Source organism: Lolium perenne, chromosome 6 (assembly GCF_019359855.2).
Source record: "Lolium perenne isolate Kyuss_39 chromosome 6, Kyuss_2.0, whole genome shotgun sequence".
Lineage (NCBI taxonomy): Eukaryota > Viridiplantae > Streptophyta > Magnoliopsida > Poales > Poaceae > Lolium > Lolium perenne.
The window spans coordinates 261,261,471-261,280,678 of record NC_067249.2 but is presented as its reverse complement, the minus strand read 5'-3'; the positions used below and the strand labels follow the sequence as shown (position 1 = coordinate 261,280,678).

At 47.1% G+C, this 19,208-nt stretch overlaps 3 protein-coding genes and 1 long non-coding RNA gene across 4 annotated transcripts; 3 read left to right on the top strand and 1 right to left on the bottom strand.

Annotated features, from left to right (window-relative positions):
• Positions 1-6,864: 6,864 nt before the first annotated feature.
• Positions 6,865-8,253, top strand: LOC127305383 (uncharacterized). Its single transcript, XM_051335793.1, has one exon. It carries the CDS (start codon positions 6,934-6,936, stop codon positions 8,122-8,124), a length of 1,191 nt encoding a protein of 396 aa, XP_051191753.1. The 5' UTR covers positions 6,865-6,933; the 3' UTR covers positions 8,125-8,253.
• On the bottom strand, positions 8,204-10,441 carry LOC127305384 (nicotinamide/nicotinic acid mononucleotide adenylyltransferase). Its single transcript, XM_051335794.2, has 10 exons — positions 10,208-10,441; positions 10,036-10,118; positions 9,796-9,881; positions 9,626-9,709; positions 9,433-9,517; positions 9,220-9,299; positions 8,972-9,073; positions 8,825-8,883; positions 8,595-8,714; positions 8,204-8,461 (listed from the first exon to the last, which is right to left on the bottom strand). Exons 1-9 carry the CDS (start codon positions 10,267-10,269, stop codon positions 8,600-8,602), a joined length of 756 nt encoding a protein of 251 aa, XP_051191754.1. The 5' UTR covers positions 10,270-10,441; the 3' UTR covers positions 8,204-8,461; positions 8,595-8,599.
• A 126-nt stretch (positions 10,442-10,567) lies between these two features.
• On the top strand, positions 10,568-12,130 carry LOC127305385 (large ribosomal subunit protein eL37y). The gene is made up of 4 exons (XM_051335796.2): positions 10,568-10,689; positions 10,793-10,928; positions 11,671-11,772; positions 11,879-12,130. Exons 1-4 carry the CDS (start codon positions 10,687-10,689, stop codon positions 11,926-11,928), a joined length of 291 nt encoding a protein of 96 aa, XP_051191756.1. The 5' UTR covers positions 10,568-10,686; the 3' UTR covers positions 11,929-12,130.
• Positions 12,131-12,752: 622 nt separating this feature from the next.
• LOC139832213 (uncharacterized) lies at positions 12,753-14,708 on the top strand. Its single transcript, XR_011746913.1, has 3 exons — positions 12,753-13,784; positions 13,877-14,589; positions 14,677-14,708. It is a non-coding gene; the product is annotated as an uncharacterized lncRNA (long non-coding RNA).
• Positions 14,709-19,208: the final 4,500 nt, after the last annotated feature.

Genomic DNA, 19,208 nt, shown 5'->3' with positions numbered 1-19,208 from the left:
TAGTATAAGAAACCCAAATAGACCACCAAATGATGACTACAAGCACACCATACCTACTTTATTGGACTCGGGCAAAGCTTGTCATAGTAGATCTTAAATGAAAAGTCATCGTGCTAAAGATTTAAATGAACAACACACGAGAGGAGCATCCATCGCCGACAAAGGACAAACTATTCAAAAACAATAAGCCAATAATTTCATAATGTAACGGAAATATGAATAAAAATGGTGTATCCTTGATGTCCAAAGCTTGGATACAAACTTCCACCTAAAAGCATCTCCACCCGCGTCCCCCAAAGCGGCTTCCAAATTAAGTTGGGCGCGCCGGACAAAATTTTGTTCTCAGCCGCGCGCCCCAAAGCCTCCTTCCGTCTAGCATCCCGAGCCCGTCCACGTTTCATAGGGGACGCTCCAGACACGCCGGACACAACGAAATGCGAGGAGACGCGGGCCCGACGCATCAGTGGCAAATTCAAGTATAACCTAACCGTCGCTTACCTCACGACAGAAGTTATTGACGCGCAATGATGATGGGTGCAGCTCGTCGCGCCTAGCTCTCCGTGTCATCGTTAATAAGCGCCACCGCTCCCCCGCCTCCCTTCGGCCAATAAAAAGGGGCGCTCTCGCATCGTCCCTCACACACAAACCCTAGCGTCCCTCTCCCCAACCCTAGCCGCCACCATCTTAAGAGTCGACGCCATGGCTAGTAGAGTCACAGGTCGAGGCCGAGGTCGCGGCCGCGGTCGTGGTTGTGGCCGCGGCAGAGCTGCACGGTCGCCGTCGCCTGCGACGTTGCCGTCTTCATCGTCGGACCTGCAGGAAGAGCACCAAGTGTTGTTTGAGTTCGTCGTCATCCTCAAGGGCGACCCACTCGGCATCCAGAGGCTGCCGGACAAGTTCGTCGACTTCGTCGCCGACAACGAGCCGGCCGCGCTGCATCTGCGGGAGGCTGGTTGCGACTACTGCAGGTGGCCGGTGGACGTGTTCTTCGACGGGTGCGGCAAGATGTACCTCCACACCGGCTGGGAGAAGTTTGTGCGCTACCACAACCTCCAAGCAGGCTACATGCTCACATTCTCCTACCTAGGCGACGCGGATATGAGTGTCAAGGTGTTCGACGACACGCGCTACCGCCGGCACTACCACAGCGATGACGATGAGGATGACGATTGAACACGCCGATTGTTCTTCTTCGTAACAAAAATAGGCACGGAGATTTCTGGATGTTCTTCATTGAAAGGACCAACATGGCTATAATTACCAGCTGGATATTTCAGTTTGGGTGACTAAGAGTGCATGGGAGTGTTCTGTCTTCGCAGCGAACATACGAAATCTGCGATGCCAACACTAGTTAGGTTTCCTTATTTTCCAATGTTTTAACTATGCATTAGTTTGTGGAAACCATGTTCCAAACTATGTCTTAGTTTGTGTAAACCATGTATTAGTTTGTGAAATGTTCATTCTCTCTATTGAAATAGAAATGCAAAAAGTATTTTAGTGTTAAAAAAAGTTTGGGGGCGGCGGTTGTGAAGCGACGTCCCCAAAACGGGCATGAAGAAAACACGTCCCCCAAACACTCGATTTGGCGCCGTTTAGGAGACGATTTGGGGGATGCTCTAAGCCAAGTTCTTTTGCAGGAGATATTATCTTCTATAACATGCAAATTAATTCGGTGAAAAGGGGATAAGTAGAGAACTGAGAAAATATTGTCTAGCGAATTCAATTTAATGCAAACAACGACATGACAAGATTTTTCATTATTTTGAAGTAGTTATGAAATTCTTGTGGATGCTTACCTACTTGAGGAACAAGGTCAAAACCAAGGATTCTTATCTACCGACCTACGGAAGGACCAATAACTTCATGCCACTACCTATCACTCAACACTTTATAAGAAGAAAGCCTTCTTTGAGCAAAGGATGGACACGAGCTTATTTTTTCGCACTTGTCTATGTTGGAATTATGCACTCTAATTTTGTGCATTATTTTGTTGTCTCTTTCCACGCTAGGGGTATGAGTTTGGTAGGCATGCGCATAGAAGGTACCAGGAACTAACAATGTATCGGTGAAATCATGACACATACTTCCATGATTCATGTAGGGCCATCTCCATATTCTCTTTCGGCGCACTCCTTCCCGAAATCCGATTGGTCCAGTGGTTTGTTGCCTGCTTGCTAGTGCAATCTTGCCATCTAGGATTGTTGGCTACGTTGCATATTAGGGGAAATTTATTTTTCTCAAATACCCCTAAAATTAGTTAATTTGATCGAAAATTGTAGACGCCTCGGCTCGAGATCATTTTGAACCTTCTTTACCATGTGACCTGCCGCAGGGTGGCACACTGGAGTGCAGAGTGTAGAGAGCGAGGGCGCACTTGAATAAACAGCCAAAATCTCATGGCAATCCCGTGCCTGAAGCCCAAGAGCGACATTGCTAGTTGAATCTCTATGCATTGCAACGGGAAAATAAAATATGGAGATAGGAAAATTCATTTTTATTGGAAGTCACAAGCAATGTGCCCATCCTATACAACGGAATTTTAATCCCTCTTACTAACCCTCGAGGACCAACAACATGTGCTCTTTATGTCTTGCGCACAACCGAGCAATCTCCCAACATGTTAGCCATCTTTGAATAGGACAATTAGTGAGACCTCCATTGTGCAAGTGTGTCAATAACTAGAACTTTGTTGATCCTAAATCAATGTTTAAATCATCTCTTTTTTTTTTACACTGGCAATAATTTTTCATAAGAAAATATTAGTGTACACAAAAATACATTGAAAATTTCCTACAATGCATACAACAATATATTCTACAAACCTATCATTATTCCTCATTTATTTCCTCCCGTGTAGGGTAACTGCTCATTTGTAGGGTAGGCACATGCTTCATATAAGACGAGTTCGATATTTTTTTTTTTACTTTCTTGCACCATAGAAGTGAAAACACATAAATTTCAGTGGAAAGGCTGGCCACACACTTCTACATAGAATGCTTATATTTAAAAAAAATGAATAGAAAACCATATAAGATGTACCCACAAAATGAGTCTTCCATTCGTGTTAATAGGAAGGGTATACGTTTAACAAAAAAAGAAGATTACCCATGGAATTGTGCGTCCTGGAAATGTGAAGATAGCACAATAAAGTACAACTCTCTAGATCATATCGAATAGTCAAGTTTGTCATACTAAATGGAAAACGTTAGAAAAATATGCTTGACAATTAGCCAATACATATGTCCTGGATTCAGGTATTAAGTACTTCAAATATGCCCATACTCAATCACAAATATTATGCTACCAAAAATAGATCTTTACAAGCTCAATTTCAATTTCAACATCACCAATCACCTAATAAATACTCTTTCAAGTTGAAACGTGCCATTTCAGGTTAAGGATGAGAACGATAGGATGTTATCCCACCGACGTCACTGAGTGAATTCATTTCCTGCTCCAATTGTATCACCCTCTTTTGTCGATCATCACTTCGGGTTTTGATCAGAGCCTCCAGTCCACACTCTATCCCAGCCAAGCCAGCAACTATCTCTCTTTGCTCCCTGATAATGTCACAAGGTGGTAGCTAGCGTGCAGACCATCACAGCAAAGATGATAGTCCAGCAAGAAGTTAAGTGCAGGTTGTGATTTCGGTAATCGATCGGCAGCTCCTGGTGCCTTCTATGCCTATAGCTATCAAACTCATATCCCTAGTGTGCAAAGACACAAAAAAGAATTATGAAGTTAGAGTGCATAATTCCAACGTAGACAAGTAAGATGCGAAATAATCTCTCTCAGGGAAGCATTGCTCCTTAAAAAGACTTGAGTCTTGAGTGGTAGATAGTCACATGAAGTCACTGGTCCTTTTGTAGCTCAATGGATAAGAATCCTTTGGTTATGGCCTCGGTCCTTGGGTAGGTAAGCGGATACACTACACAAGATTTATAAGTTCTCCAAACAAACGATGAATCTTCTCATGCCGTCGTTTTGGTTTGGAGAAAGCAAACAAAAATGGGGAAGTGAGCTAGTCTAATAGAAGGTTCTGAGCATAGAAATATTGGAGAAGTGGTCACAAAGTTGGTGAAAAGAGCTTGTGAAGCTGGTAGTTTCCGGTAGCGAGAATCTTTACTAAATAATGTTCACAGTGGCGTAGCTATGGAAACTTCTTTATTCAAAAAAAAAGCTATGAAAACTTCTGAAACAAGGGCTCAAAATCTGGAACTCTCTCGCTTGTCTCGGTTTAAAAGCTGCTAAATAGTTTAAAATGTAATGTTCAAATAATCTCAAGTTTTTTTTTGCGGGAGAAAATAATCTCAAGTTTGAAAAACAGCTGAACATAAAAAAATTAAAACCCAGCCACAAAAGAAGCAAATGCCGATTTCTTGGGCTTCTTGCTGGGTAAAATCCGGCATACTGGGCCTGGGCTGGTATCAGTTGGACTTTTCTTATCCATCATGCCAACTCGGACTTGGGGAGTCCTCCTTCACTCCTCTGCCAGAGCTCGCCGTCTCCGGCCAGGCCATGTGGTCCCCACCGCCTCCGCCGCTCCCCCTCCAGCTCCAGTGACCACCGCCTCCGCTAGAGGTGAGAAATGTTAGATCTGAGTTCTCCATCAGCTCTTTTCTCCGATTTCTCTCAATTTTGTTTTTCCCTCTGATTTGGGATTTAGAATTCATCTTTCTTATTTCTAAATCTGAATAAACACAACCATTTTGAGTTGTTAGATGAGTACATTAAGAGGGCGAAGTTCATCTGAAGGGGGTGCATCCGCAGAGCTCAATTTACTGTTGACGGTGGAGAAATTGGGGTCTAACATTGTTGCTACGGTGGAGGATGCTGAAGTGAAGAAAGAATTGAAGAAGGTCAACATGCACTTAAGGCAAATTGTCCGACTGAAGAAGTATGCAAATGCGATGGCTGCAGTCTTTATACTTGTGTAATTGTTCTCGACTTTGTCTGTTTGCTGATCATTAGTCGTTAGATATTGTAAGTTTGGCAAAACTTTGTAACCCTAATGACATGGATGATTTGCTGTCTCGCTTAACCATGAATAAAAAGGAAGCACCGTTTGTGGCCAAATTTTCTCTGTTTTGTTTCGTTTCTTCACTTCGTCAATTAAAGCATAGTGCAATGCATGGTTCTAACGACTAGTGTTATCATAGGCTATACCTAAATAGAAATGATGCGTGTTATAAAAGGTTCACTGATAAATCAAAGTCGCCTTAGTTGGTGCACTTGTCAATGGCAAGATTTTTTAGCATGTTCATTTTCTTGTCTAATGTTTTTCGGTTAATAAAATAATATCTTATCTTATTTCACTATTTTTGAGCATGTTTATTGTCTTGTGTACTATCTTTTTGCCCAAGAACACCGTGTCAATGACACGATGATTGGCAAGTCCAGTGTGATGCACATTTTGGGCGTCGCCTAGCCCGAAAGGTCCTAACCAGGATTCTCCAGCCCGGTGATGTAATATTTTTAAAATTTATAAAAATTGTGTATTTGTTAAATAAATAAAGTAATAACAATATTTTAAAAAATCGTGAATATTTCTATCTAGACTGACACATGATGATATGGAACTTAGTCACAACACTATACTTATGCATCTTAGAAGTTACAAGTGTCACATACTTCCTTTTGAAACTTTGAGGATAAGAACGATAGGATGTTATCCCACCGACAACAGTCAATGGGATCATTTTCTGCTCCAATTGTATCACCCTCTTTTGATGATCATCACTACGAGCTCCAATCCATGTTTGATCGGAGCCTCCAGACCCCACTCTATCACAGCCAATCCATCAATCGTTGCTCTTTGCTTCCTAATAATGGCACCAGAGCGCATATAGCATGCAGGCCAGCATGGCTAAAATGATAGTCCAGCAAGAAATTAAGTGCACATAGTGATTTCGGTGATCCATCGGTAGTTCCTGGTGCCTTCTATGCCCATACCTATCAAACTAAAATCCCTAGTGTGCAAAAACACAAAAAATAATCCATGAACTTAGAGTGCATAATTCCAACGTAGACAAGTAAGCTGTGAAATAAAGCTTTTCATCCTTTGCTCAGGGAAGCCTTGCTCCTTATAAAGACTTGAGTGGTAGACAGTGAGATGATCGAAGCCATTGGTCCTTTAATAGCTCAATATATAAAAAATTTGTATGGCCTCGGTTCTTGGGTAGGTAAGCGCCTACAAGAGCTTCATAAGTTCTTCAAACAAACAGCGAATCTTCTCGTGTCGTTGTTTTGGTTCCGAGAAAGAAAAATTGGAGAAATGAGCTAGTCTAATAAAAGGTTTCGGACACAGAAAACATTGGAGAAGTGAGCTAGTCTAATAAAGTCAATGAAAATAGCTTACAAGGTATAGATCACTGAAGCTGGCATTGTTTGGTAGCCAAAATATGTACTACATCATATAATCACCCCTCCTAGCGTGTCATTCTTGAGGCAGGTGCATCCCTAGTGATCTGGTTGTTCATGATTTTGTTTAAAAAGTATGTAAAACCATAGTGTCTCCGTCGATGCCTGAATTCTTCCATCTCAGTGCATCGACATGACCAGCATTGGATGGACTCTCTGATCATGTCAATCACCAACATTAAGGGAAACCCCTAAAACATGGGCTATAAATCTGGAGCTCTCTCACTTGATTCGGTTTAAAATGCTGTTAAAATGTTTAAAATATACTAATGTTTAAATAATCTCATATTTGAAACATAGCTGAACAAAAATCGAAATCTATTTTTCCAAAAGGTTTAAAACCTAGTTGCAAAAAGAAGGCAGGTTTCTTGGGCTTATTGCTGGGTAAAATCCGGCATAGTGGGCCTGAGCTGGTATCAGTTGGACTTTTCTTATCCATGACCATCATGCCAACTCGGACTTGGGGAGTCCTCCTCCACTCCTCTGCCAGAGCTCGCCGTCTCCGGCCAGGCCATGTGGTCCCCACCGCCTCCGCCGCTCCCCCTCCAGCTCCGGCGACCGACGCTACCTCTATTTCCCCAAGGACGCCGCCGCAGCCGTCGCCTCAACCGCATCGCCGCCTCGCAGGAGGACCCCCTGACCGCCCTGTCCCGCGTCCTGTGGGGCCGCGCGCTGCCGCCGTCGCAGCTCGTCCTCGCCGTCCGCCACGGCTGGACCGCCGCGTGGCGGCTCCTCATGCGCCAGCTCGCGCCCTCCGACCCGGCCACGGGCGCCTTCACCCGCACCCCGTCCCGCTTCCCCGCCGTCGCGGCCGCCCCCGCCCCCGGCGCGCGCCTCCACCTCTACGTCGGCCTGCCCTGCCCCTGGGCCCACCGCGCCCTCCTCGTCCGGGCCCTCCTCGGCCTCGCGCCCCGCCTCCCGCTCTCCGTCGCCGTCCCGGGCGACGACGGAGCGTGGTCCTTCACCCGCGACAGCCCCGACGCGCTCTACGGCGAGCGCCGGCTCCGGGACGTGTACGCCGCCCGGCGCGGCGGGTTCGAGGGCCGGGCGTCCGTGCCCATGCTCTGGGACGCCGACCGCCGCGAGGTCGTCTGCAACGAGAGCATCGAGATCGCCAAGTTCCTCTGCACGCTCCCCGACGCCAACCCCAACGCCCCCGACCTCTGGCCGCCGGAGCTGCGCCAGGAGATCGACCGCTGGTACGGCGTCATCTACCCGAGCGTCAACAACGGCGTCTACCGCTGCGGGTTCGCGCAGAGCCAGGCGGCGTACGACGCCGCCGCGGCCGAGCTCTTCGCCGCGCTCGACATGCTCGAGGACCACCTCTCCAGGTCCCGGTACCTGTGCGCCGCCGGCACCGGCATGACGCTGGCCGACGTGTGCCTCTTCACGACGCTCATCCGGTTCGACCTGGTGTACAACCCGCTGTTCCGGTGCAGCAGGAGGAAGCTGGTGGAGTACCCCAGCCTGCACGCCTACACCCGGGACATCTACCAGATGCCCGGCGTCGCCGAGACCTGCGACATGGCCGCCATTGCTGACGGCTACTTCGGGACGCTCTTCCCGCTCAACCCTGGCGGGATCCAGCCTGTCGTGCCGGCGAGCTGCGACCGGGAGGCGCTCATGAAACCTCATGGCAGGGAGGCATTGCTTCCTCCTGCTCCTGGTAGGCAGCAGCAAGGAGCAACCGCTAGTGTTGGCTAGGATTACAGTTTACAGAGCTTCCTAGGGTAGCTGAATTGTGCAGCACATCAAAATACTTACTGAATGATGACTTCGTGTATAGAGGATGAAACTGATATTTTTGTGTCATATATAAATGCTTTAGCAATATCTTCTGTTAGTGTTACTTGACACATTGACAACATAAGGAAGATTTGAGAACCTTTTACATCGCATCCATTCATGATGCTACTGAGCAACCAGACCCCTTTATTTCATATAAGGGTGGTATCTCATACAATACTAAGATTGTATCAAAATATTGATGCCCACAGTGGCACGGCGCCATGTCTTGATAATCGTTTGAAAAGGCTTCCAACTGCATTGTTATAAAAAGGTGTTTTAGAACCAATGATTTGGATTGTGGAGACAGTGTATGCAATAAGAGTTCACAGATAATAGCGTGCATATGAAAAAATACTGAAGGATGGCTGGGTAGAGGCAAATATCACCATTGTCATGATATGGTATCAGTCTCTTCGATTCCCATGTACAGTTTGTGCTCCCTAATGTACTCGATTACTTCGTCACAAGTGAGGTACTTTATTGAGAGACATCTCCTTATACATTCTCTGCAGTTTGATAAAATAAAAGGAATCAACATCGTGGCATCAAATAGAGGGAAATCTGAAGGTGGCAATAGCATCTTGTTACACAGAAACCAAAGTGGATAAAAGGATACCTTACTCTGGATGAACTGATCTGATTTGGCACAATCTCATCAACTGCAATGATGTTATCCTGGAAAAATATACCGAGGCACACATTATGCATAAGTCAATTGTCATACTTACTTGGAATACTAAGATTCTCAGGCTAGAAGTTTCACCCTGCATTCTTGCAGTGTCTCGCTTTTGGATATTAGCATTTCAACATCGTTTCCTTCTCTGCGTATACAAACGACACCAAAGTCTTTGCATATGGCCCTGACCTGGAGAGAGAAGGATGAGTGTCAAAATTAGTTTTTCTGGTAATAAAAAATCAACCAAAAGCTATATAGGGCACCATGATTTTCAAAATAAGGGGCACATATGTTCTGTTCTCGAATTGTATACCAAACAATGTTGTACTTCATACCTGATCTGGAATCCAAACTCCTGGGGTGCTGAAAGACTCAAGCAGGTCAGAACCACATAAGAGCATTACCTTGAGACTACCTGAAAGAAAATATATGTCGTGAACAGTAATACATATACAGGGTAAATGCACGGATAAACTTCATTTGAAATGGCCAACAGCATAAGAAAGGGCATATTGTGCTGCAATAGGCACATCTCTCGCCATATATACCTTGATCAGCTAAGCCATCCTTGCAAAGAGAGTTCTTAACCCTCGAGAGAACAGTCAAGGTGCGCTGATAACCTTTCTGCATTGCCTACATGAAGAACACAAAAACGTGTCCATCAAACACCGCATTATCCAAATTTCAAATATCTTACTATGTTACAATCCAAAACCGAACTGTGTGAAAAAAACCAGTTACCTCCCATGGATCAACCATCACGAAAGATGAGCTCCCGCACGCCAGTTCGCAAAGGCGGATTCGGTGAATAGCCGGTAAGAGGTCCTAACCCAGCCCCAAATTGCGAATTCAGTCAAGAAAACAGAGCGCGGTAGTATAAATCAATGTACTTATCCGATTCCACATGGTACCTTCTTCTTATACGCATCATTCACCGGGGACATGTACCCACCCAGCACGGAGTACCCTCGCTGCTGCAACTCATCCTTTGCCAGCTCTAAATGAATAAACATCGAAAAAAATGAGGAAGATACAATCAAAAATCATGCTCTCATTCTCAGGCTGTTCTTATGTACTATCACACAGGTGTCAAGTGTAATTTTTGTTTTATAGGTGTTAAACAGATTAGGTAGCAAATGTTGAGGCCTTACCAAACATTCTCAGGTGCATGTAGGTGGGAGGGTTGAAGCTCCCGGTGGCTACCAGCACAACTCCACCTCGGCTTGCCCCACCCCTGCCATCATCAAGGAATAAATTGTAGATTAGGGTGGCCATGAATCGAGAAATGGGAGCAAGATAAGATCGGATTGCTTCTACTGGTACCGATTTGGATCCACGCAGAGCTTCTCCGTGGGGAGAGCCACTTCCGCCACCTCCATGGCCATCCACCTCGAATCCTCAGCTGAGCGAGCACCTGGCACGAAATCCTGACCTCCCCGATTCAGTTCCTTCTACGGAGTCGGCGCGCCGCCCGCCTCAGGTGCCGCCGCCGGCAGGACGGCGTCGAGGCGATCCGGCGTGCGGTACGGTGCAAGGCAGCAGCTGCAGATTCTGCTCGAGTAATTTTTTTCCGATGGCTGCATTGAGCTTCACGAACTGTGCGTATGGGCCGTCAACGTGCTAAGGCCCATTAGAATAAGCGAAAGGCCCACGGTACCATCTATCTAGCGGGCCGGGCCTACTAACCTGGGCAGGCCCGCTCTCCGCCCTATAAAGCCTCCTCGCCGCGCCGCTAGGGTTCGGTGCGTTCATCTTCTCCACTTCCTCGGCGGCGGCGGCGCAGGCGACAAGACGAAGGCGAAATGGTGAGCGAATCACGGCGGCTTACGTCGGAATCCCTCTCGTTCTCCTCCCCGCCGAGATCGGTGATCCTGACTCCTGTTGTTTTCTTGTGTTGCTGGCTCGCAGACGAAGGGTACGGGCAGCTTCGGTAAGCGCCGGAACAAGACCCACACGCTGTGCATCCGGTGCGGCCGCCGCAGCTTCCACCTGCAGAAGAGCACCTGCTCCTCGTGCGGCTACCCCGCCGCCCGCATCCGCAAGTGTAAGTTCGCCGGATCCTCCTTGGTTACTTCGTATGCTCGTCCATCCTAGTTGCTTTAGCTAGAACTAGCTGTGATGTTTGATTCTGTTGTGTGCTGCCTGTGCGAGACCGTGTTTGCTTAGCTTTTGAAGATGCTGTGGTTCAATATGCGCGCGAATCTTGTGCTGTCCCATAGCTGTTGGCTTGAATCTTATGCTAGGTCTTTTGCTCATGCGAGAAAGGGTGGCACGATGTGCTACGATCACTAACATGACCTTCGTTGTGATTAGCTCCTGCCTGTTTTATGTCTGTGCTGAATTAGGTTTGGATTGTGAGTATGATGCCGAATTAGTTGAAGGATGTCGTTGGACCAGCTAGCTATAAAATTTAACTGTAATCTTCCATTACTTTCCTAGAGTTAAAATAGGGTTGTTTAATTAGGTGTGCTGTGTTAGCTGCCCCTGTATTGTTCATTATTTGTGTTGTATGTTGATACTATTCTTGGATTGCACACATTTGTTGCCAGCTTTACCTGTCTAAGTTTTATTTAGTACTTGGAACTAGGGTGATTGTCATAGTTGCTTTTGGCATGCTTTCTATATTCTAAACCCAACTCACATTTTGCTATTTACAAGGATAAGTGTTTAGGTTCTGTTTCATCTGATTACAAATTCTCACAACCTTAGTTTGTTCTTGGAAGTGTTTAGGACGTACTTATCCTGGAATCAAAATCTCACAATCTCAATTTGTTGTTGAAAAACAGACAACTGGAGTGTGAAGGCCATCAGGAGGAAGACCACCGGCACCGGGAGGATGAGGTACATGCGCCATGTGCCCAGGAGGTTCAAGAGCAACTTCAGAGAGGGTATGCTACTCTTTCCCTTTTGCATTCTGTCCTGCTAGAATGCAGTTCGTCCACTCTTTATGAGTTCTGTTTTGCTAAACTGCAACCATGTGAATGTGATCTACAGGAACTGAGGCCGCACCAAGGAACAAGGGAGCTTCCTCCAGCGGCAACTAGGAGAGGCAGTGTCCACTTGTTAGGCTAATCTGGGCCCTGATCAACAAAGTTAGCTGTTTTGCTGCTTTTCTTTTCTACTGGAGAATTCTATGGTTATGTGTCCAGATGCAGACGATGTCACCTGGTTTCATATTATTTGCACTATTCTCGTGGACGTTAATCCTTCAGTTTTGAATGTTGAATTTCCGTGTCTTTCCGTTAATTCTGTTAATCAGCACGCTATTGGTGAAGCCTTGTTTTGTTGTTTGAATCTGTGGAACTCTGTTGTCAGAGGTGTTGCATGTTGCAGGTCTGTATTGAATCATTCCGTGTTCTTTAGGATTTGTAGTATTGAGGCTTCTATCAATATCTGATAATATGAAATTACCCAGTTAGTTGTCTTTTCTTGAAAATTCAATGATGTTTAAGAACCATTGTAACGTAAAACATCTGTCAGGTCTTAGTAGAACTATATCTCTGTTTCTTGTCTAGGCTTTTGAATCCTTGGACTTGTATGGAACTTACTGAAATTAGAGCTCTTTTGGTTCATGGAATTGTCGCATGCTCGGTCCCTGAACTCAGAAAACACACCAACGCAGTCCCTGTTTTCGTTTGACTTGCCCACCTACGGTTCGAAATACTCACTCCGTCCCTCGGAAATTGGCTGCTCCCCCTCCGCTGTATATCTCTCCCTCGCTGCTCCACTCCGTCCTCTAGCTCCCCGCGTTGCTACCCTCTGCCGTCTAAATCCCCCGTGTTTTCCCCATCCCAACTGCGAGGATCGGAACTTTCTATCTAAGATGGCTGCATCGGCATCTTCGTCTGGAAGCGCAGAGGGTGGTGGCTGCTGGCCAAATCGGCGTGGCGGTTGGTGGATGAGGGCCGCGTTGGCATCCTGGTCTGGCAGCGGGGAGGGTGGTTGCTGCTGCCCGAATCGGCAACGGCGGGTGGTGGTTGAGGGCGGCATCGGCATCAGCCGCCTCCTGCTGTCTCGATACCCTACGTCGACCCCCTCCTGCAGTCCTGCTCCGTCGCCAACGCCGTTCTACCTCCGAGGCACACGGCTGTGGTGGATGGCCTTGTCTGCGGCATCATCGCCGCCACCCCCCGACCTTGCTCTCCAGCAGGCATCAATAGCCATGGCCCCCGACCTCCACCAACCTTTGTAGTCAACCACCGCCTCTTTTACCTGAGCCGAGCACAACCAATTGCCCATAACTCAATGTGCAATGACCTTCAGATGATTCCCAAGGTTAGGTATGTTCCTGAATTTGTGAATGACTATGCTAGCTGTAGATGCATTTATGGATCTGGAATGATCACTAATAGTGGCAAATCCTTCCTTGCTCGCACCAGGGCTTTGAACCAATTATTCGTTGCCAGCCTATTTCCATGATTCCATCAATACTGATGAGAAGTGTTCATCCACGTCGTGATGAATTGGATGATACACATGTTTGTTCTTACTTCTTAGTCCGTCCTCAAGTCCATGAGTGGAGCTGTTGGACTATAGGCTCCAATACTGAGCAAAGTGAAATTGGAAGCTCTGATCACATGCCAGAAATTATAGCAGTAGCATCAGGAATAAAGACAAACTAATTTTTTCTATGTCGATATGCTAGGCCTAATTGTATCAGGATTGTGACTGGATATCTGCCAAGGCTGGGACAAAACATAGAAACATATCAGTACATATTTGCACAGGCGAGCTCGTCCCTCATGTTTGTGTCATGCTGTATTATAACTTGAAATGGCTGTAAACTTAAAATACTTACAATCACTCTTTCAACATTTAGCAGTCTTTAGAGGCTCCGTATGCTTCTGACCTGGCCAAACCAAAGAACATTCCTGATATTTGATCGGGAATAGAATCATAGGTACGCTCACCTAATGGAGATGTATTTTGAGTTTTAAAAGTGTGATGTTACAGAATTATCTAAACCACTTATCAAATCGTGAACATAAACAGGAACCCAGTGGCTAATCTTTGTACTATATAGCATGGTTATCATGCTACGGACACCTCAGACAAAAAATGGGACTATGGAGAAGTGGAGAACAAGTAAACAACGTTTCCATTCTGTTGTGCTTAGAAATTCCATGCATAGTGTGGCTGTATTTTTCAAAGAAAGGAGCTTATGACTGGAATTTCCCTATATTTATGTAACCCAATTAACCATGTTAAGGTTCCAACAAAGTAGAGAGTTTATATGTTGTGCTTGATGGTGAAAACATGCCTAATATTAGCTCAGAACTCTTAAGATGCATGTATAACATTATTCAGGCGTATACCAATCTTCATAAATTATAATTGAAGATTACTATGTTTTGCTTGCTAGGAAAAAATATGCTTAATATTTAGCTACTATTCTGACTTGCTCCTTAAAACTGATAATAATGCAGTAAATTATTTGACTTTTCAACTTTCTATGAATATGAACATCGTGAAGCCTATGCATTTTAGATTTTGTGAACAACTAACGATCTACAATTCAACTATGAGCACAAAACATTTCTCGAATTCATAGCACATTCTATCTTCTTTGTTTTGTAATTTTGAGTTATCGCACTTGTGCAAATTTAGCAGGTACTTGCAAGTGAATCCAATGCATGAAAAACCTGGTGCTGGAACTCCATATGTTGCTCTTTTTCTTATGCTATCCAGAGCAAAGCCGAAGCAAGGTAATATTTGCAATCATGTTCCTATATACCTGCCCATTAGGCAATATTCGAAATGATGTTCAACTGAACATAGCAATGCCAATGTAGAAGAAGACCTCAATCCATGTACATTCTTATTCGTCGTAGAGGAGCTCCGGTGACGAGCTCCAGCTGCGTCGAGTTGGAGCTTGCGGCGAGATCGTGAGCCGAGGAGCAGGTCTTCCCCTCCCTACCGCAACACGAACCTGGCCACAAGCTGTTGTGTCGGTGGCGACGAGCACAACGAGCTGGTGATGCTGCAGCTAGTGCTTCTGATGCCCAATAGTTGAGGTCCTCTTCTACAAGCTGTGAACTGCCCCGGGAACCCAAGCAGAGGCCCCCCACCCTCCACGAGAGAGCGTACGACGGCGGAGCTGCGTGCAGCGGCGAGGGACAGGGAGGACAGTCGGGGAGGACGGACGCGGAGAAGAACGAGATTTGGATTTCAGGTTGCAAAGATTTGGCACCCCACCCTCCCGCACCCCACCCTCCCAGCCCTAACCACCACCGCCGGTAGCGCCGCTGGGGAAAAGACCCACGGGGTGTGGCAGCGGCGGGGGGCCTTCCTCGTCGATGAGTGATGGACGGCGGCCGGATCTCCCCTCCTCAACGCATGGCGGCCCGACAGGCGCCGATGGGATGAGCGGCGGCGGCCTGCGCCCCCTTTGTTGGAGATATGCCCAAGAGGCAATAATAAAATGGTTATTATAATATCTTTGAGTTTATGATAATGTTTACATACCATGCTATAATTGTATTAACCGAAACATTGATACATGTGTGTTATGTGAACAACAAGGAGTCCCTAGTAAGCCTCTTGTATAACTAGCTTGTTGATTAATAGATGATCATCGTTTCATGATCATGAACATTGGATGTTATTAATAACAAGGTTGTGTCATTATGTGAATGATATAATGGACACACCCAATTAAGCGTAGCATAAGATCACGTCATTAAGTTATTTGCTATAAGCTTTCGATACATAGTTACCTAGTCCTTATGACCATGAGATCATATAAATCATTTATACCGGAAAGGTACTTTGATTACATCAAACTTCACTGCGTAAATGGGTGGTTATAAAGATGGGATTAAGTATCCGGAAAGTATGAGTTGAGACATATGGATCAACAGTGGGATTTGTCCATCCCGATGACGGATAGATATACTATGGGCCCTCTCGGTGGAATGTTGTCTAATGTCTTGCAAGAGTTCATAAGAGACCACATACCACGGTACGAGTAAAGAGTACTTGTCAGGAGACGAGGTTGAAGAAGGTATAGAGTGATACCGATGATCAAACCTCGGACAAGTAAAATATCGCGTGACAAAGGGAATTGGTATCGTATGTGAATGGTTCATTCGATCACTAAAGTCATCGTTGAATATGTGGGAGCCATTATGGATCTCCAGATCCCACTATTGGTTATTGGTCAGAGTGAGTACTCAACCATGTCCGCATAGTTCGCGAACCGTAGGGTGACACACTTAAAGTTGGATGTTGAAATGGTAGAACTTGAATATGGAATGGAGTTCGAATATTTGTTCGGAGTCCCGGATGAGATCCCGGACATCACGAGGAGTTCCGGAATGGTCCGGAGAATAAGATTCATATATAGCAAGTCATTTTATGAGATTTAAAATGATCCGGAAGGTTCTAGAAGGTTCTAGAAAAGTCCGGAAGAAACCACCAAGGAAGGTGGAGTCCCGGAGGGACTCCACCTCCATGGCCGGCCAACCCTAGAGGGGGAGGAGTCCCAAGTGGACTCCCCCTATGGGGGCCGGCCACCCCCCCACATGGAAAGGGGGAATCCCACCCCAAGTGGGATTCCCACCTTGGGTAGGTTTCCCTATCACATGGAAGGTTTTTGGTTCGGGTCTTATTCGGAGACTTGTAGTCCAACACTTGGGGCTTCCACCTATATAATGAGGGGCCAAGGGGAGGGGGCCGGCCACCCCAACAAGACCAAGGTGGCCGCACCACCTAGATGGCCGGCGCCCCCCTCTCCCAAACCCTAGCGACCTCTCTCCTCCACCACATCCCGCACGCTTAGCGAAGCTCCGCCGGATTTCTCCACCACCACCGACACCATGCCGTCGTGCTGTCGGATTCAAGAGGAGCTACTACTTCCGCTGCCCGCTGGAACGGGAGGTGGACGTCGTCTTCATCAACAACCGAACGTGTGACCGAGTACGAAGGTGCTGCCCATTCGTGGCGCCGGTGATCAAGATCTTCTACGCGCTTTTGCAAGCGGCAAGTGAACGTCTACCGCAGCAACAAGAGCCTCATCTTGTAGGCTTTGGAATCTCTTCAAGGGTGAGACTCGATAATCCCCTCGTTGCTACCGACTTCTAGATTGCATCTTGGCTTGGATTGCGTGTTCGCGGTAGGAAATTTTTTGTTTTCTATGCAACGTTATCCTTCACCCTTCTCCCCTCGGCTCTCCCCTGGTGGACCGGCCGGCGCGGATGGGATGGCGGCGGCGGCCTGCGCTGCGGTCTCCCTCCTCCCGTCGGCTCTCCGCAGCACTTCGGCAGGGGCTGGTGGTGGGCGGCGGCCAGGCCCATGGCCTGCGCCAATCCCCCCCCCCCCCCGCCTCTCGTCGGTGAGTGGAGGCAATCTCGGCCTTCACCCGCGACACAAGGTCGCCCGGGGAAGCAGCCTTGGGTACGACGGTGGAGGTGGCCCTCTTCTTCACCGGAGAGGGTTGGCCTGCGGTTGGTGGTGGTGGATCTATCGATCTATCACCGCGTTCCGGCGGCGAGATGGAGGAGCATGGAAGCCAGCGACGGTGTCGCCGGTGGAGGGTTGGAGTGGCCAGCCCGGGATGGTCGCCGACGTGGGGGTCCAACCTGTATAAAGGCGGTGGTCCTAGGGTCTCTCTTGCGTGAATAGGAAGACCTACTGGAGGCCTGGACTCGTGATCTGGCCGGAGCGTTGAGTTCCGGAAGGCTCCGTCGGCGAATGTAACAGTGCTTTTTGCCTAGAGTTTGCTGGATCGGTGGTATTCGGTCGTGCGCACCCATTCTTTTATTCCGACCGATTGGCTGGGGTGAGCGGCGCGAAGCTCTTTTTCAGTGTTGACATCAGTTGACTATGGATCCATGATGAAAGTTGGAAGAAGAGAAGTTCATGAAGGCCGGAGGGAAGGACTAGCTAAGGGAGGTTCAAGTCTCCGCGCTGTTGAGGGACTTGCTTGGTGTTTCGGGCTTCACAGCAGCGGTATGAAAGTGGGGGCGACAACACAGGTGAAGTTCAGAGTCCTACCTTTCAGGGTGAAAATCCCAGGTCTGGCCTTAACTGGTTGTGCCTGACAATGACCTTGTTGGAGGCATTGTTTTGAGAGCGGGGACTATCTTCAGGGTGAAAACCTAAGATCGTTGATCGGGCGACGACGGTGTTAGAGCACTGTTCTTTTTGAAGGTGTCATTTTTGGAGAGTCTGTATTTCAGGTGTTGTCTTGGCGGTGGATGTATTGTTGTTGTTAGACCCGAGATACTGTAGCGGGACTTTTGTTTCTTAGTTTTCTTTTCCGTTTTTTAGTTGTGTACATCCGTAGTGCCATTAGAATGGTACGTTGTTGCAGAAGTTGGATGTAATTGATATCTTTTTTATATTAATATATTTCTTTTATCGAAAAAAGATTGCAAAGACCAAAACGGAGAAGAATGGAACTCGTAAAGGGTTTTCTATAAAATTTGAAATGAATACAAGCACGCTCCGACACTTTCCGTGGGACGGAGGGAGTACGTTTTGTCACTCGTATTCGCTGATGTGGCAAACGTTCGGCCTCACCACGACGTTCCCCGACCCTTCGAAATCCCTAAATCGAGCCAGTCTTCTTAGCTTCAGAGCCCAGATTGAGCCAGAATCCCCACCCTCGTCCGGCGACACGGAGGCGATCGGCGGCGACTGATGGAGCTCGCCGAATTCATCCCATTCGTCATATTCTCATTCCACCGCTCCCTCCTCGCAACCGTCGTTCTCCTCTCTTAGTCATGTCCGGCAATGGCGCGAGCTCGTCGGCAGGCATGTGGTGGCGAAGTCTTCCCATAATACACTGTCTGCAGGCTGGTCGCCGCGTGCGCTACCGCGGATCCCACGACTACGGCAGCGTTGCACGGCCGGGGCGCTCCTCAAGAGCTTCACTGTTGCAGAGTGACCGTCAGGCAGCAGTGTCGTACTGATTCGTGGCTTGCAGCATTGCCTTCCGGTTGATTTCAATATGTAAGAGCATCTTCAACCGACGTGCTATATTTTGGCACGGTAAAATCGCTTTGACCGCGCTGTAAAAGTATACCCTGCAGCTGCGTTGTGTTTCCCTCGTCGGAAACGCTAAACTGGAGCGCGGGCGCGGTGAAAAAAACGTTCCTCCGCAGAACGCTCCAATATACAGCGCAGCCCCGATGGAAACAACAATCACACAAATATGCATCAACAAGATCAAACAAACTTCACAAATTCGCAAATACATATACCATTTATTATTACAACACAACAAGTACATCAAATTGTTTACATCAAATACAATAATACAACATAGTTTTCAAACGATACAACATAGTTTTCAAAGTATACAACAAATATGCAACTATTG